The following is a 26,621-nucleotide window of genomic DNA, read 5'->3' on the forward strand; positions in this document are numbered from 1 at the left end:
ATAGGGCAACCTCTCCTTTGTGCCCCATGCTACAGCTCTCACCTGGCCCTGCCACTGGTGGTAGGGCGCAGGCCCAGCCCAGAGTCCTTTCCCTACTTCTGAGTTCTTGTAGCACTTTCTATATTCAGCCTGTCATTCTTCTGACCCCCGACATTCCCTCATTGTCTCAGATGTCACAGCAAATATTCTGGAGTTCAGATAACCTGCCTGTGAGTCCTGGATCTGCTCACTACATACCTCTTCCCCTTGAGCAGCTGCTTAGCCTTTCTAAGGCTTAGGTTCCTTATTTTTTAATTAGGGTGTTAATGATAATACCTTACCATAATGTGGTTGTGAGTTTCAAACAAAATTTTTGCGTGTATGGCATGTGGCAGACAGGATCAGATGCTTTAGCATTGTTGCTCCTCAGCTTGTGATAGGGTTGTGTCCCAATAAACCCATCGTGAGTTGAAAATATCATAAGTCAAAACTATATTTAATACTTCTCACCTCCCAGACATCCAGCCTAGCCTATTTTAAACATGCTTAGAACACTTACATCAGCCTACAGTTCAGCAGAATCATCTCACACAAAGCCTATTTTATAACAACGTGTTGAATGGCTCGTGTAATTTATCGAATACTTTACTGAAGGTGGAAAACAGAATGGCAGTGTGTGAGTATGCTTTCACACCATCATAAAGTTGAAACACCATTAAGTGGAACCCTGGTAAGCCAGGGACCGTCTGTGTTAGCACAGTAAGGTACTCGGCTGGCTTTTACTCTCTTGTTTCTTATCAGCAGCATCACCCAGCTAGTAATGGGCTCATGGTGGGTTCTGAATGAAGTCCATAGAGGGTCAGGGATAGAAGTTCATATGGCAAGTGAGGAACAGGGCTGTAAATAGGATTTCCAGTGGAGGCTGTGACCTTCATGGTGTACATATAATGAAATCTATCTATTTGCAAAGCCGAGACTGGACTGGGTTTGTCAGTACCTTTTGTGGACACTGCAAGCACAGGTGGATCAGACCCCAGACCTGCCTGCAAGGAACTCGGAGACAGATACAGACAAGTAATTGTGACACTGGGCACAGTCACCAAGGACCAAGGGCTCAGGGGAGGGAGTGTCAGTGTTGCTTGGGGTGACCAGGCCCAGCTTCAGAGGATTTTCAAAACAAACCTTTTCTTTCTCCTTAGCTTCAACCCCCCCACCCCCATTTTAAAAATTCTGATTATAACAGAAATACATGTTCCCTGCAGAGGTTTTGGGAAGAACAGAACTCAAAGGAGAGTGCTCACTGTACCCTCACACAGAAATAATGACTGCCAACTTTGGGAGATATTTATTTTCAGTTTTTTAAAATGCATTTGCATATTGTTTGTGGCTTTTTACATTGCACTATTTTTTACAGTGTAAGACTTAGTGACTTTAGCATATTCTCAAGTTTGTACAGTCATCAGTGATATCCAATTCCAAACCATTTCCATCATCCCAAAAAGAAACTCCATGCTGCCATTCCTCATTCCCCTCTCCCAGTTCCTGACAACTCTATTCTGCTTTCTATTCCTATGGATTTACCTTCTGGACATTTCATAATAGAATCATGCAAAAGGTACCCTTTTGTATTTGGCTTCCTTCACTGAACATAACATTTTCAAGGTTAATTCGTGCTGTAAATTATTTCAACAATTTGTTCTTTTTTTATGGCTGAATAATATAATCCATTGTATGGATAGATCACATTTTGTTATCTGTTCATCAGTTGATGGACATGGGGGTTATTTCTACTACATTTTGTGGAAGTCACAAGCAACGTGTATTGACTATCTCCTTTTTAGCCAATATTGTATAACTAGGCATCTTAATAAAATTGGTCTCTGGAATAGATAATGCAAATATTCCTTTTGTCTTCAGGATGCAATATATAATTTCCTTGTTTACTCAACTAAGTTTGCTTTCCTGTTAACCTAAAATACTTAAATCATTCCTTAAGATAGATGCCAAAATTCATTTAACTAACCTTCTATTATAAATCATTTAGCCACTTTTGATTTTATCTCAATCTTATAATCCTTGCTAAAAAGAGCATTTATGTAGCAAAATCTTATAAATATCCATAATTATTTTCTAAGGATAAATTCTTAAATTTTTAAGGCTTTTGATATATGCTCCCAAATGCCTTTCAGCTTGTTTAAGCCATTTTCCAATCCCGTCCAGCCTGACATGGGCCTCAGTGGTTCCCTGGAAGAGAAACCAGGTAGAGGAGCCCTGTGTCCTGGGACATGGAATCACATGGGAAGTTTTACGGCAGGAGGGGAACACACAGTGGAATTCAGTGAGGGTACTGGACAGGGCGAGATCCAGCAGACAGACAGGCCTGCCCTCTCAGAGCTGGCTTTTCCACTGGGGGAAGGCACACAGTGAACAAGTTAATAGCCTGGTAAGTACATTTGACAGTGTGTATCAAGAACCCTCAGTATTTGTCCTTAGGAATTTGTCCTGAAGAAATTACTATGGATGTAGGCAATTCTTTTCTCTCTGAGAGTTTTTAAGACAGTAAATACCATAGGAAACCCCAAGCATGGAGCAGAAGGCTGCAGTATGGAGGGTGTAATTTTAAAAAGGGTTGTCATGGAAGGATGTGATATTTGAGCAAAAAGTGGAGGAGCCAGGGAGTGGACCATGGATGGCAGGTGTTCCAAGGGTGGGGTGTACCTGGCAGGACCACAGAAGAGCAGAATAAATAGTCATGTACAGAGCAGAGAAGGGGCACAGTGACACCAGAGAGGAACGGGGGACCTGTTAAGCAGGCCTCTGTGGCACTGAAAAAACTCTGGCTTTTACTTTGGCACGTATGACGTCATGTTGGGGTTTTGAGCTAAGGAACGCAGGGCCAGAACCACACTTACAAATGGTAAAGTAACTTACCAGGAAGCCCAGGCACAAGCCATGCAGCAATGTAGACAGGATACCATGGTCCTTTGCAGGGAGTAACCTTCTCAAAGGGGAAAGGTCCTCTGCTAGAGGGTTCCCCATGCAGAGTCAGGAGAAGGAGACAGGATGACTAGAGGATGGAGTCGCCATTTACTGAGGAGGGAGGAAGAGCAAGGAGCAGGTTAGTGGGAGAAGAATGTGCTGCATTTGTGATGCCTGTTAGACAGGTGAAGGAGGCCCTGGAGCAGGCAGTCTGGTGTGCGTGGGAAGGGGCTGGGCTGCTCACCAGAATTCACAGCATAGAGGCGTGCAGAGCAGGGAGGATGCCGAAGGAGTGAGTGTGGGGAGGGCAAGGAGGGCCAGGCCTGGCTAGGGCCATGCCAGCCTAGAGAATGGGGCGCTGAGGAGGAACCAGCTGAGTAGATGGGAGGACATGGCCCTGGGGCAAGAGGAAGCCAAGCGCAGATTTTCCTGGAGAAGGCAGTAATCGGCTGTCGGTCGGCCCTGGCGGATGAGGAGGGTGAGGACTGGAGGGTGTTGGGCCAGGCATGTAGAGCTTTAGTGACTGGACCGGCTTCAGTGGAGCCATGGGAGAAGAGGGTGACAAGAGTGCGGGGAGAGGAGTGGGCACAGCGAGGGCCAAAGTCCTTCAGAGGATTGACCTGCCAAGGGGGGCAGAGGAGGGAGTGATAGCTGAGGGGAGATGGTGAGGTCAAGAGAGAATTTTTTTCTTTTCTTTCTTTCAGACAGGATCTTGCTGTGTTGCTCAGGCTAGCCTTGGGCTCCTGGGCCCAAGCAGTCCTCCCGCCTCAGTTTCCTGAGTAGCTGAGACTAAGGTGCCCACCACTGCGCCCAGCTCAGGTTTTTCATTTTTTAATTGGAGAGATTAGGGCAGATACATTAGTTTCCGGTTTCTGCTGTTACAAAATACCACAAGCTTATTTGTCCTCCCACTGTTCAGAAGGTCAGCATCCTAACATGGGTCAACAGGACTATGCTCCTTCTGCATCCTCTTGGAAAGAGTCCATTTCCCTGCCCTTTCCAGTTTCTAAAGTCTACCTGCATTCCTGGGTTCATGGCCTCACCCTACATTGTCATTAAAACCTAAATGGAAGAGGCTGGCCGATGTACTGTTGAGTGTAGGATCTGGATCTGTTGCCAGTGGTTCACCGTTTACCAGCTGTGTGACATTCAGCCAGTTGCTTAATCTCCATGCCTTGGTGTCCCTACCTGTGAAATGGAGATAATAATACAACTTACTGGAAGGTGATTAAAAGAACTAAAGTAGTTTGCAAATAGCCTAGAAAACTGCCTATTACATAGGAAGTGACAGTAACAGCGGTGGATAGGCCAGTTCTTCTCCCACCTTGCCCAGTCCTGGTACTTCTGTCCTCCCATCCATTATCCCACCTTGATTCGTTTGAAGCTCAGTTTTGACACCATTATATTTCATCTCTGTGTATGTTTCTGATGTGTGTTTCTATTGGTGGGGGGACATTTGAGGAAAAAGCAGGGCATTTGTCTAATTTCAATTATCTTACCCAAGATACTTACTAATTATAAAGAAAAAATGCTCCTTTTATAAAAATTGTCACAGTATCGTCATCACACCTCAGGAAATTAAAAATAAGTCCTAAATATTATCAGATATCCATTCAAGGTTCTTGTTCCCTGTGGACTCCAGTTTGAGTCAGGAACTTGCTGCATACATTGCAGCTGGTTGATATGTCCCTTACATTACCTATTCTCCCCCTTCCTCAAAATTTGCTTTTTCAGAAACTGGATTATTTGTCCTACAGTTTTTCCCACTGTTTTTGTCATGATCAACTGTCCCCTGTATTCCTGTTCCCCGTAAATTGTTAGAATTATTCATTCATGCTCAAGTTCAAAATTTCTTGGCAAAAATGCTTCGTAAGAAATGCTTGGGGCTGGGGCTCTAGCTCAATGGTAGAGCACTTACCTAGCACATGTGAGGCACTGGGTTCGATCCTCAACACCACAAAAAAACAAAGGCATTGTGACAATATACAACTACAAAATATATATTTAAATGTGTTTTAAAAAAATAAGTTCTTGAACAAGACTCACAAGCAAAAGTTATCAGCATATTTAAACATATATAACCCTAAAAAGCTGCAGCTCAGGAGAATATGTTGGCAATGCACTTCACTGTCGGGGTCAATCTCCAACACAAGAAATAGCTCCTCTAAATCACAGAAGAGAAAACGCAGTGGGAGAGGAATGTGAAAGCCCACCTTTCCTTCATGTAACAAGTGCTTCCTAGCTTTTAGGATGTGCGGGAACCATTTTAAACACCTGACAGATGTTGGCTCATTTATTGTCATAACAAGCCCATGGTATGGGTACTGTCATTGTCCTTATTGTCAGGGGAAGAAGGGGAGGCAGGGTCAGGCAGCTTGCCCAGGATCACAGCTGTCTTCACGCAGCTAGGGCCCAAACCCAGGCAGAGGGGCTCAGGAGTCCCTCCTCATAAGCACAGTGTCATTCTGCAGCTCTCTGAGGCAGGGATTAATACAGAAGGGCAACAGGAGATGCTCCGTGGGAGTGGGAATGAGGACTCCAAAGGGAAGCAAGGTTTCCTTCTTACTCCTCAAGTTATCAACATTGAAAAGATGGCTGGTATCTCAGGGTGAGGCTTTGAGGGAGTGACTGCTCTTTCCTTTCTGGAAGCCCATAGGAGTTGGTAGCAGCGTGACAATAGCTGTTCAAATACAGTGACTGAGCCTTGCCCTCAGCAGTCCCATTCAACAGGGAGACCTCGTGTGGAAAGAACCATGGAGAGCTGAATGAGCAAAATGCCCAGGCAGTCCGAGTGGATCAGGGCTCGGCTCTGACATCCTGGGACTTCACCTGTGAATGTGGGTGTTTCTGTAAGACCGGGCGAGCCTGCAGGGGCTGAGAGCCCCGGCTGCTGTTTTACCTTCCCCAGGCCCTGGTCCAGCAGATCAGGCCCCTTCCACCCGTGCCACATCCCCAGAGTGCCTCTGGGCAGGTGGCAGTGCAGACCTCTTCTATTTTAAAAATAAAGGCCTCTTTACTAAAGAAGAACCATGGCCCACTCCTAGAGTGGCATTGCTTAGAGCTTTGATTTGTTTGGACTTTTTAGAATATATTTTATTTTGTGTTATTTTAAGAGGCCAAGGCTCGTCATTTCAACAACAATATAAAGATAGTTTTTCCTTATAATTGAACTGAATAAATATCAGTGAATCCATAATGATATAAATAAATAAGTGAATGGATGAATGGTAGAGAAGGGATCTTCCTAACAGAAGAATTCCACTTAATAAAAGGAAAAGGAAAACAGAAACCACATTAGGCAATGCTACACTAGTATTTGTTATAGGCAGGCTCCACCAATTGATGCTACAATCGATTGGTGGAAGGATGTGTGAGGGAAAAGCAGGGCATTTGTCTAATTTCAATTATCTTCCCCAAGATACATACTAATTATAAAGAAAGTGACTTCACAGGGAGAACCCCAGCAGACACTGCCTCCATCCAGTGATAAAGTCAGCCTCAACAGTAAAATAGGCCAGATAGACACCATGTGGCCCCTGATAGGCTGCACTGTAGGTCCAGAATTTCCATAGCATTCTTTAGAAGAAATGACTAACTTTAGTCCACTCAAGAAACATGAGAAAAAAGCAAGCAGAGAGACATTCTGCAAATAACTGACCCATACCTCAAAGGTGTCGACGTGAGAAAAGTGGTTATATTCAAGTTAGGTGTGTAGTGGAGTCTGCTACCAAAATTCCCCAATTAGGAAAATAGATAATAGGATCTAGATCAGGCAGTGTAGATGGTATCAGTCCCACTTTATTGATGCCTATTCTGGACATTTCCTTTAAATGGAATCATAGGGTGTGATCGTTCACTTAGAATAGTGTTTTCCAAGTTCATCCATGTTATGACATGTATCAATAACTTCATTCCTTTTTACTACTGAGTAATACTTCATTTTATTTATCCATTCATCAGTTGATAGGCATTTGGGTTGTTCCCATTCTTTGACTATTGTAGATAATGCTGCAGTGAACATAAAGTACAACTTCTGTGTCTTGGAGTATATGTAGGAGTGAAATTGCTAGTTCACATGGCAACTCTATGTTTAGCCTTTTGAGGAACTGCCAGGCTGTTTCCCGAAGTGACTGCATCATTCTCTAGCCTCTCCAGCAATGTGTAAGGGTTTCTAGTTCTCCACATTCTCACCAACACTTGTTATTATTATCTTTCTTTTTTATTTTAGCAATACTAGTGAGAGTAAAGTGGTATCTCATTGTGAACTTGATTTGAATTCTCTGATGGCTAGGGATGTGAAGTATCCAAAAGTCATTTAACATCCATTGCTCTCAGGCCAGCACTCCCTTCTAAAATACTGTGTTCAGCCCTGGTTTCCCCTCCTTGTGAGTTCTCTGTTCCTAGAAGCTTACAGGTCTGGGTACTATCCCAAGAGCTGTGGGGAGTGAGTAGGCTCCTTTTCAGGAGCCTGAATCAGTATGTGGGGCTAGAGAGGAACATCTTGAGTGTCCCTGTAACCAAGATCTAATTTCTTCAAAAGAACAAACAGCCTTTCATGTCATCTTGTTCCTCTTCCTGTCCCAGGAGGTCCAGATAGTTCCTGTGACTCCAGCTTCAGTAGCAGCATCAGTGTCTTCCCTTCAGCCTGGTAAGTGACCTGTTCCAGCCAGAAGTGTTTGTGGAAAGCAAGAGGCCTACATCTTTCCTGGGTGCAAGAGACTGTAGTGAAGACCCAAGGCAAAATGCCTAAGGCCAGTATTTTGGGGGCACCATGCCCACACAGGAGCTAGTCAGTGAGGGAAGCTGAACGACACTGGGCGAGCCCACCCTACCCAATTCCTATGGACAGATAGTCTTCAGTGAGGAATTAGAAGCTATTTGGTGTCAATAAAAGTACAGCTTATGCATATGGTGCCAGTAGTGGGACACTTGCAGTTGCCTTTTCCCAGCACCTTTTGCTTTTCCAGAAGTTGACAAGACCAATGAGCGGAAATCTTGGATGACAATCTGGGCACAGGCAGATGTGGGCCCCAAGGCTACTGGTTAGACTGTAGGCCAAGAACTGTCCTCAGAGCTCCCAGGGTGCTGTCATAGCCCAGCCTTCCACAAGGGGGCAGTGCATCCAAGCAGCAAAATATTTGCCTTCTTGCCAATTCTACTTCTCCCTATAGGCTATGAGATCCTCTGTGGAAGGAACTATCACTGTTTTGTCCTGATCTTGGTCTCCTGGACCTGCCCCCATCACTGTTTCTTTGGGTGGCTGGACTGGGTATGCGTTTCTTCCTCTGAATGTGGTGTTGAATCTGGTCTGGGGAGTGAGTCACTCATAAAGAGAAAATAGGCACTTAACCCCAAGATCCTTTGAATTTTTCCTTCTTTTATTTTATTTTTTAATTTATTTTGATCTCTGAGGACCTGAGCGTGTTTTCCGAGTACACACGTACTGATTATAAACTTGCACCCCTAGGGCCTCTCCCACAGTGGACAGCAGGTTGGGAAATACTGGTCATTCACTCGATTCTAGTTGTCATGCATTTCCAGAGCACCTGCCTATGCTCAACCCCACAAATAGATAAAGAAAGGCCACTGGAGGTGCCCCTGACCTTGAGGCAAACAAGTAGCCAGGAAGTTACCAGAAAAGGGAGCAAATGCAGATGGTGTTGGGAAGACAAGTCATGCTAAGGCATGAGAAGGCTCATGGCAGTGAACCCAGCAAGTGCTTCTGACACCCAGCCCTGTGCTTTATCCCATGTTGGATCGCTTTGATTTTGCTTATATTTCGATTCCAGGGTCAGCAACATTATCTCTATTTTAAGGACAGGAAGGAGTGGGCGAATAGGAGCTACAATGTAGAGAATGGACTTTAGGTAGGGTTCAGGCGGGCATAGATGGGCTGCGGAACCACCACATTCACATGAATGTGAAGGAGCTGTGGCTTAGACTGAGAAGAGGGCAGTATTTGAAGGTGGAATTTCCAGAATTTGCTGATGGATGAAATGGAATAGAAGGAGAGTGGTGAGGGAAGAATAATTTCTAGGTGTTTAGCTTGGGCCAAACTCAGGATATCCTAGTTTACTTCCAAGTTGGGCTGGGAGAGCAGGTGTGAGTGGGGTGGTCCAGTACTCTGTTCTAGGTGGCTCTGAGCATCCCCAGGAGAGGTTGGAAAGGTGGGCTGGATTTTGGAGCTCAGGGTAGAGGTATGGGCAAAGATGTAGGAGACCCAAGAGTCCTGCAGAGGGTTCGACTTTGTTCTTAGAGGCTGTGAGAGGCAGTGTTGTAAGTTGGAGTGACAGGTTCAGATCTAGGATTTAGAAGCTCACTCTAGCATTAGAAAAGCCTATTGTAGGCTTGTCACTTTAATCTGGGCTACACAGATTGTCACATTTTGAGGGAGTGGTGGTAAGATGTAGGGGGAGGGGAGGGAGAGGCAGAGGTGGCATAACTGATGGACTGTGAAGGTGGCATGACCCTCTGCAGCCTCACATGGGAACCCGTGCTGCCCTCGCTGGGACAAGCCCACAGGAGGCCTTCGCTCCTGTGCTTAGGCAGGAACCACCTAATTGGAGCCCCATTTGGGTTTATACCTGTCATTCAGGAGCCAGTGCTGAATCCTACTCCTTTAACATAAAAAACGGACCAAGAATTAGTCATTTAGGGACTGGGGCTGGGGCTCAGTGGCAGAGCGCTTGCCTCAAACGAACGCATGAGGCCCTAGGTTCAATCCTCAGCACCACATAAAAATAAATAGATAAAAAATAAAGGTATTGTGTCCAACTACAACTAAAAAAAATAAATAAACAAAACAAAAAAGAATAAGTCATCTGGCACTTCTGACTCCTGTGGTGGCAGTCTCTGAGCCACCGGCCATGCCAGGAGGAGAGCAACCCTGCTAGTTGTGAAACCAGAGCTGGGGTCTGAGGCCCACCACCTGCTTCCCCCAGTGACACTGCCAAAGGAGACCAAGCTTGGGCAGGACGGCACCGTCCAGAGTGACACAAAACAGAACCCACACTGCCACTGTCCAGGTGCGTCGCTTGCCCGAGCACCGCCTGCAGTTGCCAGTTCCACTCAGTTCTCGCCAGCCAAGGGCAGCAGCCCGAGTGCAGACTCCTCCAGGAGCAGAAGGCATTTCTGCCTGGCAAAAAACTGCCAGCAATGTGATGGTCCTCAGTCTTCGTGGTTTGGGGCCCTAGGAGGGTCCAATGAAGGTTGTGGATCCCCTTCCTTTAAAAATGTACGTCCAAAACTGAACCCTCTTTCAGGGGCTCAGGAATCTCCTTGAAGACAGTCCCTATACCCCAGATTAGAAAAGAAAAAAGGGATTCCTCGCTTGGACTAAAACACAGAGAGAAATCACCAAATCAACTTGAGACCATGAGCCTCCTCCCTTGTCCTCATCTGCCCTCTCTCCTGGGATGCTGCAAAAGCCCTGGAGTCCCAAGCCTAGTCACCTGGGAGAAGTGGTGGGTGATGGAGTCGCTTTCGGTCTGGGGAAACAGCCGCAGTATCTCCAGTTAGAGGATTCAGATCCTCCATCCTCCAAAGCAAGGGAAGTTCACAGAAAGTTGAAAACTGACCTCCCTGGGGAGGGTCGGAAGAGAAGAAACAAGATGGAGGAAGCATGCTTGAAGCTAAAGCAAAGGTAGAGAGAGGAGTTGCCGCCGCTGCCTTTCTGCACGCTGAGCACACTCCTCCTGGGAGAGCTCGGGGTGGTGAGCCGCAGGAGTGTGAGGTATAAATGAGTTGAAGTCAGTGAGAAGCAAGGAGCAGCATCTGGCACACAAAAAAATCTAGAACCAGTTCTCTAACACTTTCTGACCCTGGTGGAGGGAGATCTTGTGGCAGCAACACTGTCTGAGCCATGGTAGAGAGTCTTGGCTACACTTTTATCCCCTTTGTACAAATGAGGAGACAGACCAGAGAGACTGACTTCTTGCCCAAAGCCAATCAGCTAGTTAGTGACCAAGTTGAAATGCTAGCCAGGTTTGTCTAGTTCCAAATTCCCTGCAGTTAGCTTTGTTAGTGTTTCAAGTTTGCCTTCCTGACTTGACAGGGACTCTTGAACAGGTGTTGCCGCGTGAACAGTATTCCCTCTAGCAGCCAGGGTTTGCCAAGGGCCATGGTGTCATCAGTGACATTCAATACAGTTCTCCTGGTAGAGCTGACTGCCCTATGTGTAAGCAACCAGAAAGACCTAGAAGTCCATGCTTCTCAACTTTAAGTAGCTACTGATTGAAAAAATTACATGATGATCGTGTATTTAAAAAAGGCAACTTTGAATTCAGAAACAACTCTGTTTTTAGATTTGTCTGTTTTCTAATTTGATTAGAGATGTAACACATGTACCATAAAAAGTGAGCCATTACAGAGATAAAGTGGTGTCTCCCAGTGAGAACCATGGGGACAGATTATTATTCATTGGTACTATCAGAAGCATTATTTGGGAAGTCTGTATTTTAAGCAGCACCATGTGCTTGGAAATCGTAGTGCATATGTGTGTAAGACACTCGTTATGAGATGCTTTATGAGAAAAAGCTTGGTGAAAATGGGGTTTTGCAGACACCTTGAAATAACTCAGAAGCCCCCAGGAGTGGCTTGTCTAGACTTTTTGGAACCGATGTAGAGATGTATTTTAAACCTTGCCTGAGCTCCCTTCTGTTCTTGATGGGTAAGGTTAGCCAGGGCGGAGGGTGCCACATCTGACTTCAGCCGAGCAGAGAGGAGCTGAGCACAGTACCCTGTGTTCCCCGCTGAGTTTGCACAGAGCTCAGGAGCCAGCCCCGCCCAGTGGAGCAGCTGCCTGCTCAAGGGCATTTGGGATCCTGATCACCCTTTCCCCACTGCTCAGCCCAGTCACTCACCTGCTTCTCCTGACCTTCATCTTTAATTAGCCAAGGGAAGAGACCCAGGGAGGATGTCTCTAGCCACGGGAATGAGCTCTTAGTACTTAGCCTTTTGGCCTTGGCCAGTCTCTGGCCTCTGCACCCAGGTTTGCTCATCTGTGCACTGAAGGATTGAGTTGCATTAACTATGAGGTCCCTTTTAGTTATAAAGTTCTTGTGGAGTGAGGACAACATCTGTCTCACTATCAGTCCAAAGACACCCATACCCAGGGAGGTGTGCTGTGGTCGGCATTTGCTGTGGGGAAAGTCCTAGAATGTCAGTATATACAATGCTGCCAGTTTACACATGGCTCCATGAAGTCCTGACACAATGCCACCTGAAAGAGATGCCACCATGGCTGGCCAGAAGCATCTCAGGTCTACCAGTAGTTGGAGCTCTGCCCTTCTCCCCACATGGAACCTTTGACTGCCCTTCCAGCAAGAAATTACACTGGAAAGTGTGAGATGAACTTCTTCCCCCAACACCAGGTGCTACCAGGCCTGGCCTGGCCAAAGAAGGACTGTGTGCACTGGAGCTGCTTTTATCTGTCCCTCTCTAGATATGGTTGGGGGTGATGGTGCCATGATCTCCTGAGCCTACCACCCCTGCTAGAAGATAGTGCCATGTGGTGGGAAGGTCCACTCTGGAGTCAGACTACTAAGATTCAAATTGCTGGCACCACCATTTCTTGGCTATGTAACCTTGGCCAGGTCACCTAATGTCTGTGCTTCAGTTCCCTTATCCCCAGAGTGGAAGTAACATGACTTAGCCATAGGGCTGCAAAGAGAGCAACATGGGGCTTGTAGGTAAAGTGCTGCACAGAATGTTGGTCATTACCATGCCTGTTACCAAAGCCCTTACTCCCCCAGCTCCAAGGTTATACAACCACTGACCTGCCCGGGGGTGGGGGTGGGGGTTGGAGCCTGGCCTTGTCCCCACCAGCAGCTCTAGGGCAAGGCCATTGCTAGACCCCTGCAGTTCTGAATCCCCCAGGTAAATAAAACTTACAAGGCCTTCCTCCAGGGGGCCAGTTCTGCTGAGATGTGGCAGTGGTCTTCCGGGAACAGGGTACTCCTGACACCTGGACACCAAGTAGCAGCAACCTTCAATGGCTCCTGCTAGAAAGCCACTAGCCTTGCCTCAGGGCGCAGGATCCAGAAAGGAAAGGCTAAGAGCTAAGCCCAAGGGGACACACGGGAAGGAGCTCTGTAGGACACCAGCCCAGCTAGGGAAAGAGAGACCTGGAGATAAGACAGGGAGTGCTGGCCATAAGCAAAGGGAGAGGGGCTGACCATCAGGAACTTATCAGAGCTGATAAGGAAATGCTGAGGAAGCCCTGGTGGGATTGCTGTGCTGGCCAGGGTGGTGGCCACATGGCTGCAGAGCACCTGATATGTAGCTGGTCCAATCTGGGACGTGTTGTGAGCAGAAAATGCCACTGCATGTCAAAGATGAGGACACCAAGAACAACCTGAAGTGTCTCATTAGTAATCTTTATGTTCATTATATTGATTGTATGTTGAAATGCAAATAATTTGGATATATTGGGTTAGTTAAAATTAGTTTCACCTGTTTCTTTTTCCTTTTATATTTATTGTTTTGTTTTTGGTACAAAGGATTGAACCCAGGGGTGCTTAACCATAGCCACATCCCCAGCGCATCCCCCTGCCCCCGCTTTATTTTTATTTTTATTTTTTTGGTATGGGGCCTTTCTCTTAAGTTTTTAAGAGTTTTCTCTGAAGCTCGCTTTGAACTTGTGATCCTCCTGCCTCACCCTCCCAGGCTGCTGGGATTACAGGTGTGTGCCACCATGCCCAGCTCCTTTTCAATTTAAAACTAAAAAAATGTAGAATCACGTCTGTGGCTCACCTTGTGATCTTGGACAGTGAGCACAAGAGATCAAGTATGGGCCTGCGCCTGCTGCCCTGGACCCGTCTGCACTTTGCTTTCCCTGTGTCTTAGGCTGCCACAGCATTTAGATGTTTTGATATCCTCAGATGACACTAGGAATTTCCAGCCACATGACTCCTGAGGAAATCACAGAGGCTGCTCCCCTCCTCACAGAGGCTCCATTCTGGGCTCTGTCACTATGTCACACGCCCAGATTTCCTGGCCCCCTGAGTATGGACATGCCCATTCTCACCCCTGAAACGGGCTCTGGGGGGCCATCAGATTGTATTAAATAGCAATTCTGCCTAGCCATTGCAGAGCTCAGAATCCTATCCTGTAGGAGCTCACATCACATGAGCTTCGGAGAGGCTGCAGGCAAATGAGGAAAGCACAGCCATCAAGTTCCCGGTGCAAATGAATAATTGAGCAGCCTGGAAATGCCACGAAAGACCATTTTGTACAGATGGGCACTGGAACTGCCTGGCCCCAGTCCCCAGGAAACGGCCAGCATTGTCATGTCACTTTTGGTAAACGTGGTACAGGGCATCAGGAGGAGGGGAGCCCCCTTGCCCCTAAGGTTTCCTGCCTGTGCTGTGCCCACCCTGAAAACCCACCCTCTGCCAGGGAGCCGTGCTTTGGGCAGAGCTAACTCTGCCTCCCAGCAGTGCTCGGCCACCTCTTGGGTGCTTGGTAGGACTTTTCTTTAAGTGGAGACCAGCAAGGATTCGGTCCATGGGAGCCAGGGGGCTTCCTGTACCTGAATGGACACATTCTGAGAGCCCTGGTATCTTAGATAGAGACTCTGTCACCTCTTCCCCTCTCAAAAGAGAGCATTTCCATTTCAGAGGCAACTCAAGGCTTCTGCACCAGGCAGATCTGTGCCAGGTGCAGTTGTGGTAGGAGGACGAGCCGCAGTCCCTGTACTCAATCAGGAAACCGTGTTCCCAGTGAAGGGCCTGTTGGATGTCAAGGGGTGTTATGGGGTCCTCCCTTGTACCGTCTGGACACGGGGGTTTTGCATCATCAGCAAAACACCTGACTTAATGATCTGAGGTGCCAAACAGGTCAGGTCATTAACCGGCCTCTCAGCCAGAATCCAGTGGGCGCCAGCTTCATGTAAAGCCAGGCTAGAACTAGAAAATGGAAGGGAAGGTGAGCCGGAGCCCAGGAGGCCAGCCTCCCTTCCCACATGTGGGTAGCAGAGCTCCAGCGAGCCATAAGCTCCATACTCCTCAGGAACAGAAGGAAGTGGAGAGAAAAAAGCAAGGCCCCTAGGAGCCCCCATCACCAAGGCAAGTGATGGTGTCTTGGTCTCTGCTTGGGTCTGCCTTCTGTGTCCCAGGCAGTGGGGTAGGAGCATGTGGTCCTGACTCTGCAGGCCCAGGGGAATGCTATGACACAGGAGTATAAGACAACATGAGCTTCACTTGGTTTTCTCTCCTGGTTTTTGCCCACAGCACTGACAGGGCCCCAGTGACCCTGCACCTTGATGGGATTGTACAGGTTCTGAACTGCCACCTTAGTGACATGGCCATTGGGATGATGACCAGGATTGCTGTTCTGAAGTGGCTCTACCATCTCTACATCAAGACCCCCCGCAAGGTGAGCCCAGCCAGCCCTCCAGGAGGCAGCTCCCTACCAGGGAGTTCCTTCCAAGTCCACCTTGGTTTTCAAGAGCCTCCCCATGCTTGGGAGGGTTTGGGTCATTGCACTTCTGGAAAAACCCTGGTGAGCACAAGAGTGAAAGATGGCATGAGGAACCCTCAGTGACTTGGGTGGAGGGAGGTGGTCTCTGCAGACCCCAGGATGCTATCTGAACCAAGCTCAGTTCTGGAGCAAAGGGATACCTCACCAGTGACCCCTTTTTGCTCTCCAGATGTTTCGACACACAGACAGCCTCTTCCCCATCCTACTTCAGACGTTATCGGATGAGTCTGATGAGGTAAGTCACAAACACCAGCTTTCTTTTTTGATGACTTGTGGGGTCAAACAGCTATGTTGTTCTTGTTTGGTTGATGTTGTGCTCTCAAATCAACACCAAAAAATTGACTTAGAGTGCTGTGCTTAGTGCGCTGGGCTTTGTCAGTAAGGACGCTTCTGTAGGCCTTTCTGGAGTACTCTGGGGCAGATTTCAGGGAGAAGGTGAGTTTGCATACTCTTAGGAGTTGATATGTCTTCTCTGGGAGGTGATTAGTGGCAGGGACCCTGGCTGTGGGGTCAGGCTCCCTGGGGGCAAGGTCTGGCCCTGCTTTGCTGCCCACACTTGAGCCACAGTTAACATCTGTGAGCCTTCTTATCAGTGTCCAGTGAGGGTAGTGACAGTACCTGCTGTATGAGAAAAAAGTGACCTGTGTAAGATGCCACATGCTGAGTGTGCGCTTTAGTTGTTCAGCTGCACTCTACTTTGACTCCAGTTTTAATTGGTCCCTTAAGCCTTGCTTTGTTGGGGACACCAGGTGCTGCTGGTGTGATAGGGAAAGGCTAGCCCCAATTCCAGGCTGCAGGAGCAACCCCCTGGTCTCTGAAAGGACCAGCAAGCAGAGGCTGGCCCGGGGAACAGGGTGCCCCAGGGTCCTCTGTCATCTGTAGCTCTCCAGCTGCTTAACATTACCCCACTCACCGTTTTCTACAGTGCTGCCCGTGGAGTCAGGACAGAATAATTCTTTTCAGGGCTCCCCTGCCTCCCAGCCAAGGGGCAGGACTTGTAGCTGGACACCCGTTTGCACAAGCAGCAGCCCATTCTTCCATATCAGCTCTTCAGCATGCTGATGGTCTGAGCTGACTTTTCCCCTTCTGGGCTCTAAGTTGCTGTGGGCAATAGGAAGCACCATGTCTCCATGCGGCAATAAATGCATGCACCAATAGACCTGCCCACACTGCCCAGTAAGAATGTGGGAGTGGACAGGTTGGGGCTGGGGTTGGAAGGAAGAAGGGCATTGCCACAGATACTTGCAGTGAGGCAGCTCAGGTTTCCTTGGGCTGGTACAGGCTTGCGTGTGGCTGGTACAGGCTTGCATGGGGCCTGGCAGCTGTCCTGCAGCCTGAATTTACTTTCCTGAATCTAGACCAAAGAAAGAAGCAGACAGGCAGGTATCATCCTATAGGTCCTCTGAGGTTCTCTGTATTTCCAGAAAAATCCCAAACAGATGGTCTGTGAGTGCCCCTGGCCTTTCCTGCTTGCCCACCCCGACACACATCCTTTGCTCTCCCCCCTGCACTGCCGCCCTGCAGTACCCGGCCCAGGTGGACACGGCCCAGTTCTGCCTGCAAACTAGGAGTGACTCACTGCAGAGCCAGGCCCTCCTTTCAGTAAGAAAAGATGAGGAGAGCTGCTGATTGGTGCTTTCCTGGGACTTCACTGGAAGCAGCTGAGTTTTCAGTCCTTTAAATTGAGTTGTTTAATCCCATCCAGCTTTCTTTGCTTGAAATTGGCTTTCGTGTGCTTGTGCATTCAGAGGCGGGGAGAGAGGCTGGGGGGGTGGATGCAGCCCATTAAACTGCTCTGTTCAGGTTGCGGCAATGGAAAGTGGATTTGCTGAAGTGCCAAACATTGTCAGGGCTTTGGGGTACATCTTGTGGGCCTCATGGGAGGAGGATTGAAGCTGCTCTTGGGGACAGTTGAGGAGATGCTGTGACAGGAAGGAAGAGTCTCTCTTTCCTATCTCTGGAGGACAGATTTGGGGATCTTGATAATCATTGGTGAGTCATGATTCTGCCACATCCTGGTTCTTCTCCAGAATACCTTTCCTAAATATCCCCCAGCCTCACTGACTGTGGACCCTTGGCAATGGGAGTACAGCCACAGATAAGACAAAGTCCTCTTCTCCTAGGACTTCCCTTGAAGGATATATGGAAAGTGTTCTCTGGTGGGTTTTTCCAGATGTCTTCACGCACAGCTCTTATCTCAAATTGGAGCTCCTTGAGGTTCAAGAACCATGTCAGACCCTTGTGTTGTAGTAGCTCAAGAGCCCTCACAAAAATCCTGTGGGAGTTCTGTTATTTCCATTGGACAGGTCAAAAAACTAAGGCCTGGGGCTGGGGTTGTGGCTCAGCGGTAGAGCACTTGTCTAGCACATGCGAGGCCCTGGATCCCATCCTTAGCACCACATGAAAATAAGTAAATAAAGGTTTTGTGTCCAACTATAACTTTAAAATAAACAAAAAAGTAAATAAAACTAAGGCTTGGAGCTGGGGTTATAGCTCAGTGGTAGAGCTCTAGCACATGTGAGGCTTTGAGTTCCATCCTCAGCACCACATAAAAATAAATAAAATAAAGGTACATAAAAAACAAAAACAACCAGGCATGCCTATAATCACAGCAGCTCAGGAGGATCACAAGTTCAAAGCCAGCCTCAACAACAGCAAGGTGCTGAGCAACTCATTGACCCTGTCTCTAAATAAAATACACACACACAAAAAAAATGGGGCTGGGGTTGTGGCTTAGTGGTCAAGTGCCCCTGAGTTCAATCCCCTTACCCGCACCCCCCCCAAAAAAAAAAAAAAACAACTAAGGCCTAGGAAGGGTAAATAACTTACACAGGAAGTTCTTGAAGCCAAGCTCAAAGCCAGGTCTGTTTGACTCCAGAGCCTGTCCCCTTTGATTGCTTATGACCAGGACTAGTCAGTGCAAAACCAGCTGGGGAGATGGGGAGCCTGGATGGAGTTGTAGCATCCCCATTTCCTCTAGGTTTCTCCAGGAGGTTTTCTGGCTTTTTTCTCTTGTCCTATAAGTTCTTAAGAAAAGGTCCCAACTTGGTGAGGAGGGGTGGATGTGTGTGTGTGTAAACAAAAACGCCAGGCGCCGTGGCACACACCTGTAAGGGAAGCTGAGACGGGAGGCTCACAAGTTCAAAGGCAGCCTCAGCAACAGTGAGGCACTAAGCAACTCAGTGAGATCCTGTCTCTAAATAAAATACAAAATAGGGCTGGGGATGTGACTTGGCAGTTGAATGCCCCTGAGTTCAATCCCCAGCACCCAAAAAATAAAATAACCCCCCCTCCCCTTTAGCCCTCCAATCTTTTGTTCACTTTTCCTATTGATTATAGAAGCTGTATATTTAGGACCTTCCATTTGTTACCTCTGTTGCAAAGGTCTTTCTCTCATACGATGGCTGTGATTAGCCCACATACTCCTCACTCTGGCTGAGAGTCACTGGTCTCAGGGGATAGGATATACCCAGGTGTTAATGATGCAAGAGCCAGGCATGGAGAAGGCCGAGTTCAGAGGCCTACCTCTGCCTCCACTGTGTTCCACAGCCCCACTGGCACATGGCCTAGCTGGCATGTCTCATCTGCCATGGTTCCTCAGTTCTGCCCAAGTGACAGCTCAGTAGGCCACACCCTTTGGCATCTTCCATTGTCTCTGCTCTCCGTTTCTCAGGATAAGTGGCTGTTTCCTTAGTACCACCTGCTCCTGTAGACATTATCATTCTATCATTGTCAGAAAGAATTTGCAGGTGTCAAATTAATATTCTTGGCACTGGAATAGAAATCATCCCATTAGCTAGAGATCCAATTTTTTAAGTGAAAACGTGACCCTGATTTCCCCAGCATGGAATTCAGGGCGCATGCTCAGAGCTTCCTTTTGGACCCCAGTGGTGGGGGTGCTGCTGCATCCCCTGCCCAAAAGATGCCGTTTGTCAGCTGCCTCTCATGTTAGGCAGCTGCTGCCTGAGAGTGAGCACCCACAGGATGGAGCATTCTTCACATTCCCAATGGTGGGGCTGGCCTGAGAGGGCCATAGGTGACCCTTTATTCCCAAGCATAAGTGCCTCCTAACCTGCATTTAAAACTCTCAGGGTGATCACAGTCTCAAAAGAGACCTGGAAGGATATTTGTCCTCTTTGAGTGAATGTGGACACCCTGGACAGAATCTTTGCTCTGGCCCTTCCTTACCAGGATCTTGGGTGAAAAGTTAACCTTGCTGGACCCTGAAGTGGGAATACTGATGTCTAACCTGCCCTATAGGCTACTTACTGGTCACATAGGAAATATAAAGCACCCAGCAGATCCTGCCTGCTGCATCCACCCAACTGTCCTCACAAGTTCACCTAGGGAGTAATTGGCCTCTCACCACATCCCAGCAAGCCTCAGGTCTTTTCTGTGGGTCTCACTCACTGGTTATGAAGGTAACTCTCAGTATTTGCATTTCCACTATGATTTAGGATAATCCCTTTCTGATGGTGCTCTTTCCCCAGGTAGTAGTGTAGCCTGGTGGCTGAGAACATGAGTTTGGGGCTGGCTGGTCCAGAAGGTCAGTCCCGGCTCTGCCACTTAATGATAGGTTGACCTCAAGCAAGTGACCTAGCCTCTCTGAGCCTCAGTTTCCTTATCCATAACAGGAGACTACTAAAGGGCCCTCCCTCTCAGGTTGGTTGGAATAATTAGGTGAGATTGTAGACATCAAATGCTCAGCCAGCAGGCATAAACTAGGGTAGGAGAGGGCTCCTCTGATGCTGGCAGTCATCTCTGTAGAGGGCTAGGAGCCACATACTGCAACCAGCAAGATGGCCCCATGTCTGCTCAAAGTTTAGCAGTGAAATCCAGGATAGAGGCCACTCTCTCCTGTCTTGAAAGGCCTAAGGAGCACAGTGGTGTTTGAGGGACTTGAATTTCATCTCCAGGTCTTAGAAAGCCAAGCAGGGGACAAAGTGGGCATCTGGGCTAGTGCCCCTCCATGTCCTTCCCACCCTCCCCCAGAGCAAGAGCGAGGCGGCGCCAGCCTACTTCTTAGGATCCCTGTGTTCAGCATCTTCACAGCGACTCTCCCCTGACTCACAGGGGGACGGGCTCCAGCTGGCTGCCCTGGTCCAGGGGGGGAGGAGGAGAAAGGGCATCATCAGCAGAGGCTGCTTCAGGGCCTCTGCAGCCACAGCCTCTTGTTCAGAAACAAAATTCAGACCAGGAGACAGGTCCCGCTGGGCCCAGTTGTCACTGGAAACCAGCCCCTCAGCATCCTCTCAGCATCTCAGAGCTGGGGTGTCCCTAACACTTTTAGAGAAGAGATTTCAACCCAAGTGGAGCCAGTGTCCTTGCCCCCTCCCTGAGCTTCAAAATCACTATGAAGAGAAATTGCTGATGAGGACTATGGCTGATGAGACTGATGCAGAAGCAGCAAAAAAGAATGAGAACTACCTTTCTGGAAACTCTAGAAGGCAGGATTTTGAGGGCAATATTCACAACTAGCCATGTGAAGAACATAGGCCAACTGTCACACCCAGTATGGCACAGGACCCAGGAGGAAAGGGACAGTGGAACATAGGTCTAGGGAGTGACTTAAGGACATCTGAAAAAGGACTTTTTTTTTTTTTTCTTATGATGCTTAAAACATCCTATGGGTACAGTGAAGGACCACAGTCCAGGGCAGACCACAACTTTCTCAATCCTCCATCCAGTGGGGTGTCTCAGAAGTGCTCAGGGAACCCTGAGGCTGCTCAAGCTTTGGCCAAGTTCTAAGGGAAGTGAAACTGGGCGTCTTGGGCCATCAGCTCTTCTCCTTGGTGCAAATCTTGGCCTATCCAGCTGGTCTCTTCCCTGGTCTCTTGGCTCCTCACCCACAGGATGGGTGGTCAGGGGGCAATCGTGCTGCACCTGAGGCCATACTTAAGAGATGGTTTGATCCAGGGGCTGCAGCAGAGAATTTCATCTGTTCCAGTGGTCCAGGTCCCAGGAGATATAGAGTGGAAAAACTGAAGGGGTTCTCAGCCCTCAGGAGAGGGGGCGCACCAGGCCAAGCAAGTTGCCTGAAGGAAACTGGTCAGGGGTCATTTAAGAGAAGCAGCTCTGGCATCATGCTATGATGGCCACTTGTGCTACCGCTCCAGGTGGGCAGCCCAGGGCCCTAAGCTGATCTGGGACGAGGCTGCCTTCAGCTTTCCCTATTTCAGGGGAGGAGCAGCTCCGTCTTCCCATTGTGTCCTTCCCTTCTCATCCTTATCCTGCCCAGTCCACCTGAGGGCTCCCTCGACTTTCCTTTCGGTCTCACAAGTCACCCACCTGGGATGGGGGCTTGTCTTCCTGCTTTAAAGGAATTTATTTAGTGCCAACAGGGACTTCGACGTGAATCTCCCCGGGGGAAGCCCAGACTTGAGAGCCTGCTGGGAGGAATGGTGTAAAAGGCTCTGGTCCTCTGAGGTTCCAGAGCAACCTCAGCTGCTCTTGCCCGTTTCCAGAGGGAGGGCCTTCCGTTGGAAATTGGCCATCCTAGTGTCTCTCCCAAAATTGGGGGCTTCCAATTAGTTAGAGGCCCCTTCTGGCAGCACCCCTCCAGGGTTCAGGCCAGAGGCTCTCTCCCTGCAGCCAGGGCTAGGCCAGTGGCTGGACCACCGAGGGGTGGGGAGGAGGAGGAGGGAGGCTTCTGGGCCCACGCCATCCACTCCCTGTGGGCCCAGGCAGGTTACACATCTCCCCTCAGTTTTCTTCCCTGAGATGCTGGGGTTGAACTGGGTTGTCGGTGCTCCCTTCCAGCCCAGAATTTGTGTGGTCCCGACTCCACTGCCTAGAATGCTAATGCTGCCTGCTGAAAAGTGGGTAGTCTTCCTAAGAATGGGACTTGTTTTTTCCTTCTCAGTTCCCTGCCTCAGTTTTTATTTCACTCCAATTTTCATTCCATCCACTCTTCAAAACAAACAAGAACGACCCCTTCACTACCGCCTCAGTTAAAATCAGATCACTCGGTAAGGTGAAACCTCCACCCCAAGGACTAAAGGGTGATGTGTTAGCAGCCAAGAACTTGATTCTCCTTGCAAGGAGGCTCCCCATGTGAGAAGGTGTGCAGAGCCTGCCCGGACAGCCCTGGCCTTCTCCTGCCGTAGCTCCAGAGACCTGCCAGGGCACTGGACCCTGTTTTCCCTCAGCTGACCCTGCAAGGAGAGGGTGCTGAGCAGGGAGAGGAGTCACCTGCCTGCAAGGCCAAGATGCTGGACACAGTCACGATCCCTAGGCCTTCCTCCTTGGATCCAGCCAGGCCCAAGCTGTCAACATCTGCACCCCCACAGCCACTGCTAGGGGCAATGGAGGATTTGGGTCTTCTGAAATAAATTGTCAGCAGTGTTGCCAGAGAGAGGAACAGGAAGGTGACAGGCCCAGATTGTACCTGCCAAGAGGGCCTCTGCTGCTTCTCATTCTTCACACGTTTTTCTCAGTCTCCCGTCAGCCACCCCAGAGTAGAGGAGGGACTTGTAATAACTGTGGTCAGTCCCTCATAATAACTGGGGGACTCATAATAACTATCAACACCCTCTTCATTAAGACATGTTTGTGTGCCAGGAGGGTTTTTAAGTTTATGTCTGTCTGGATCCTTCCCAGGCTGTGCATAGTAACTGGTATGAGTGGGGTAGGGGCCGTGGACTACTGCCTGGTTCCTCGTGGAGGCAGAGGTTGGGCTTAGAAGACAACAGAAAGGGAGCCTTCTTTTCCAGGGCTGGGGCTGCAGGCAGGAAAACGTAAAAGGGGAGCCTGTTAATGATGGCCTTCCCCTGGGACTGGGGGTGGGGGTTTTCACAGAGCCAGGCTCTAGAGCCAAGTTACCTGCAGGGCTGAGCATGCTACCTGGCCCTGGTCCCACCCACACAGTCCATCTGGCCTTGAACTCAGGAAGTGATATCACCTAGAGGGGCCTATCCAACAACCTGGAGCTAAAGCCCACTGTACCAGAGTCCTCTGTAGCTTTGAAAAGCCATCTGCGTGGGTCTTACCCCGGAGTTCCTGACTTGCCCCCTCAAGCCAGGCCAATGTGCTGGGTGCTGACATTTACCAACTCCCAGGAGAATGGGATGCACACCTCTGATTGATAGCCACAGCTGTGGATTAGCATGAGCTCTAATTTGGAAGCTAAAAGCCATACCCCCCAGCTCTCCACCCTGATGCCCTCTCCCCATCACCCTAGGTGTGGTGGCCAGGCCAGGGCCCCCTGAGTTCACCCACTGCTGCTGGCATCTTCAGAAGTCAAAATGTCTTCCAAGTTATATGTTGGTTTCTCCTCTGGCTCTGGAGATGGCCAAAGCTGAATCACCTGCATTTCCCTGGCAGCTCCCTGTGGGCAGTTCACAGGGCACACGGGCCAGGCCAGAATGTGTGTGAGGACAGGGACTGCTAACAGTCCTAGCTGCTAACAGAGAAAGCTACCGCTTCACGCTCGCTGTATCCCAGCCCTGGCTCAGCACGCTGTGTGCGCAGCCTTCCTCTGTCTTCACAGCAGCCCTGGCAAGGTGGGCTCTGTGCTTTTCCCCATTTCACTTAAGAAGAAGCTGAGACCCAGAGAAGTTTCAGAACTTGGTCAAGATCTCCACTAAGCTGTTCCTTTCAGAGCCTTGTTTCTTTCTCTCAGTCCCCTTCCCCTGCTCCCCAACCCCCACCACATACACACGTATACACCTCCTCCTGCACCTCAGGGCTGGACCATAACCCTTCTGTCTTTATGCCCAGCCCACCCTGTCCATTCAGACCCTGGTCACCCTTTATGATGGCACCTTAGGCTGTGCTCTGAGAAGACAGTCTGTCCAGCCTATAGTAGGTACCCAGAAACATTTTATGAGAAGGTGAACAAGTAGGAGGTTGGCTGGTCAGTGAGCTGAGCCCACTCAGACTGCCCCACGTCTCTTGGGCTCTCCCCTACCACAGGAGATAGGCATCTGGTTTCCGAAGCTTTAGGGCAGCAGGAACATGCCTCCTCAGGATCTGGCTCCCCTTTGTTGGGGAAGGCGGGGTTGCTGTGAAGTCATTATGGAGCAGTTTTTCTCAGAATGCCACCCCTTTTCCAGGTCAGGGCTGGGCCTGTTGCTGCTTTCTCCAGCTCATGTTTACTGAGCCAGGGCAGGTGCCTCTGGATGTTCACTTCTTGGCTTTCCAGGGGCCCCTGTGGCCTTCCACCTGGCTTCCTAGGGTGAGCACTCTGGCTTGTTTCCCAAGCCCCAGGGCAGCAGGAACCATTCTGTATGTGCTTAGGGGCCCAGGAGGCCTGGCCCACTGGGCAGTACCCTCATGAAGGACACAGCAGGCTTCTGTGTGGGAGGAGGCAAAAAGCCCCAAGGCTTTCTGGGAATGGTTGGCCTTGCCTGTGCACTTCATATCAGCTCCACTTCACAGCCTAAGGAGCAGCCTGACCTGACCCTCATCTCAGGCAAGGCCCTGTGACCTCGCCACAGTGGACAGAGGCATCAGATAGCCCTTGGCAGTGGCCACACCAGAGCTTCCAGGGCCTGGAGCCTAAATTTACCTTTCCCACAAGCACCACCAGCACATTCCTCCTCCTGGACCAGGATTGAATTGGGCGGAGCTTGCAGGTTTCCTCCGTGGGAGCTGGAAGGCTGAGCCAATCGACATCTAAGGCCTCATCAGCCAGTGGAGGATGGTGCAAAAGCTCCCTAAGCATGTCCTCAAGCTAGGGCGTACCTTGAAGTAGGAGGCTTCTTTCTCCACCCATCCTTTGGCAGAAGTTATTCACAACCATTCATCTTTCATTTCCTTCCCCATGGGGCAGGTCAGAGTGCCTTGCCCAGGACTTCAGGTCTAGGAGTCTTGGTAGGAGACAGGATGGAATTCTGAGCCTGGGGACTTAGCCTTGCAAAACTGGCCTCTAGCCTCCAGCTAGGCCCAGGATGGCAGATGAATAAGCCACAGCACCTCTGGGTGAGGGAGGGGAGGGCAGGGCAGGGAGCCTCTAGTCCCCAGTGATTTTCCAGGGCCTGGCTGGGGGCAGGCAGGTGTTGGGAGGTGGATGCCAGCTGGACCAGTGCAAAAGGGGAAAGCACTGTCCTAAAGAATTGTCCTTGACTGTTGGCACACAGGAGGGGGACAGTCTGCCACAGCCCCACCTAGATGTTGATTCCACTTATGGAAAAATTTGCCCTCTTTTGGCATAAAGTCTCAGGAACTCCCTGGCTTCTCCTTTTTGCTGCCTGCCCCCTGGAGAGTAAGAAGCCTTCTCCCCTGAGACTTCCCCTCAGAGCCACTGTCAGAAGCTCTCCACCCAGCTGCCCCTGACCTTGACCCCTGCAGTCCAGTGAGGAGTCAGTGCCAGCCCATTGCACTCCAGAACCAGGGACCAGCTGATGGGCCGTCCTTACCACCCCCCTCCCCGCTCCCCACTCCCCACTGCCATGGAAACGGCAGGCACTCCTGCTCCTGCAGAATATTGCTTTCTTCTAACCTCCCTCCCTCCCTCTCTTTTCCCCTCTTCTTTCTCTTACACAAAAAGAAAGCGCAAGTGTTTTATATTCATTTTGCAAAAAACGCTGTGTAGTGCATACTAATTGGTGCAGCTTCCTCTTGCTTTCTTTGAGCCATTCCCTATCCTCAGAGCCAGGACTCCAGGCCAGCCATGGGCAGGGGCCCAGCCAGCCTGCTCACTGGAAGACTGGATCTGTTTTTCCAGAGGCCGAAGCAGGACAGGCCACAGAGTGTCTGTAGTTCCTGGGGCCTTTTCTCCTTCCTGGAAGGGGTGCCCAGTAAGCAAGGCCACCAGGATCACCTAGTGGTGATCACTCATCCCAGAGTATTCTACCTATACTTCAAGCTTTGCAAGGTCTCCAGATGGATGGAGCACCAAAGTTCTGTCCTGGGCAGAGACTCAAATCCAGATCCAGAGGGAAGGGTGGCTCCCCATAGTAGTCTCTGTTGCTTTTTCCAGAACCCCTGCTGTTGAGGCCTTCCTCTCACCTGGGCCTCTTCTCCTGTCCTGGGGTAGGTCTGCATTTGTTTGCATCAAAGCCTCAAGGTGTGAGTCAGGTTTGTGTATCAGCTGGGAATGGGCCAGCAGCTGGACTTGATTGGTGCCAGAGCTGGATGTCAAAACTACCACGTAGCCTCTGTGTGGCTCCCCACTGCCCACCTTAAGCTGTTCCTTGCTCTCTGTTTAGGCAGCTTCTTCCTTCCTGTCAGCTCTAGCAGAC

The 26,621-nt window shown here is 49.4% G+C and overlaps 1 protein-coding gene across 3 annotated transcripts in view; it reads left to right on the top strand.

Moving 5' to 3' along the window:
* The window catches only part of Vac14 (VAC14 component of PIKFYVE complex), a 108,812-nt gene that overhangs the window by 27,389 nt on the left and 54,802 nt on the right, over positions 1–26,621 (top strand). For all 3 annotated transcript variants that reach the window (XM_027933036.3, XM_027933035.3, XM_027933037.3), the window contains exons 10-12: positions 7,543–7,606; positions 15,189–15,333; positions 15,608–15,673. In XM_027933036.3, the coding sequence (XP_027788837.1) occupies positions 7,543–7,606; positions 15,189–15,333; positions 15,608–15,673 (275 nt within the window). The remainder of the gene's footprint in view (positions 1–7,542; positions 7,607–15,188; positions 15,334–15,607; positions 15,674–26,621) is intronic.

This window comes from Marmota flaviventris, chromosome 18 (genome assembly GCF_047511675.1).
Source record: "Marmota flaviventris isolate mMarFla1 chromosome 18, mMarFla1.hap1, whole genome shotgun sequence".
NCBI classification, from domain to species: domain Eukaryota; kingdom Metazoa; phylum Chordata; class Mammalia; order Rodentia; family Sciuridae; genus Marmota; species Marmota flaviventris.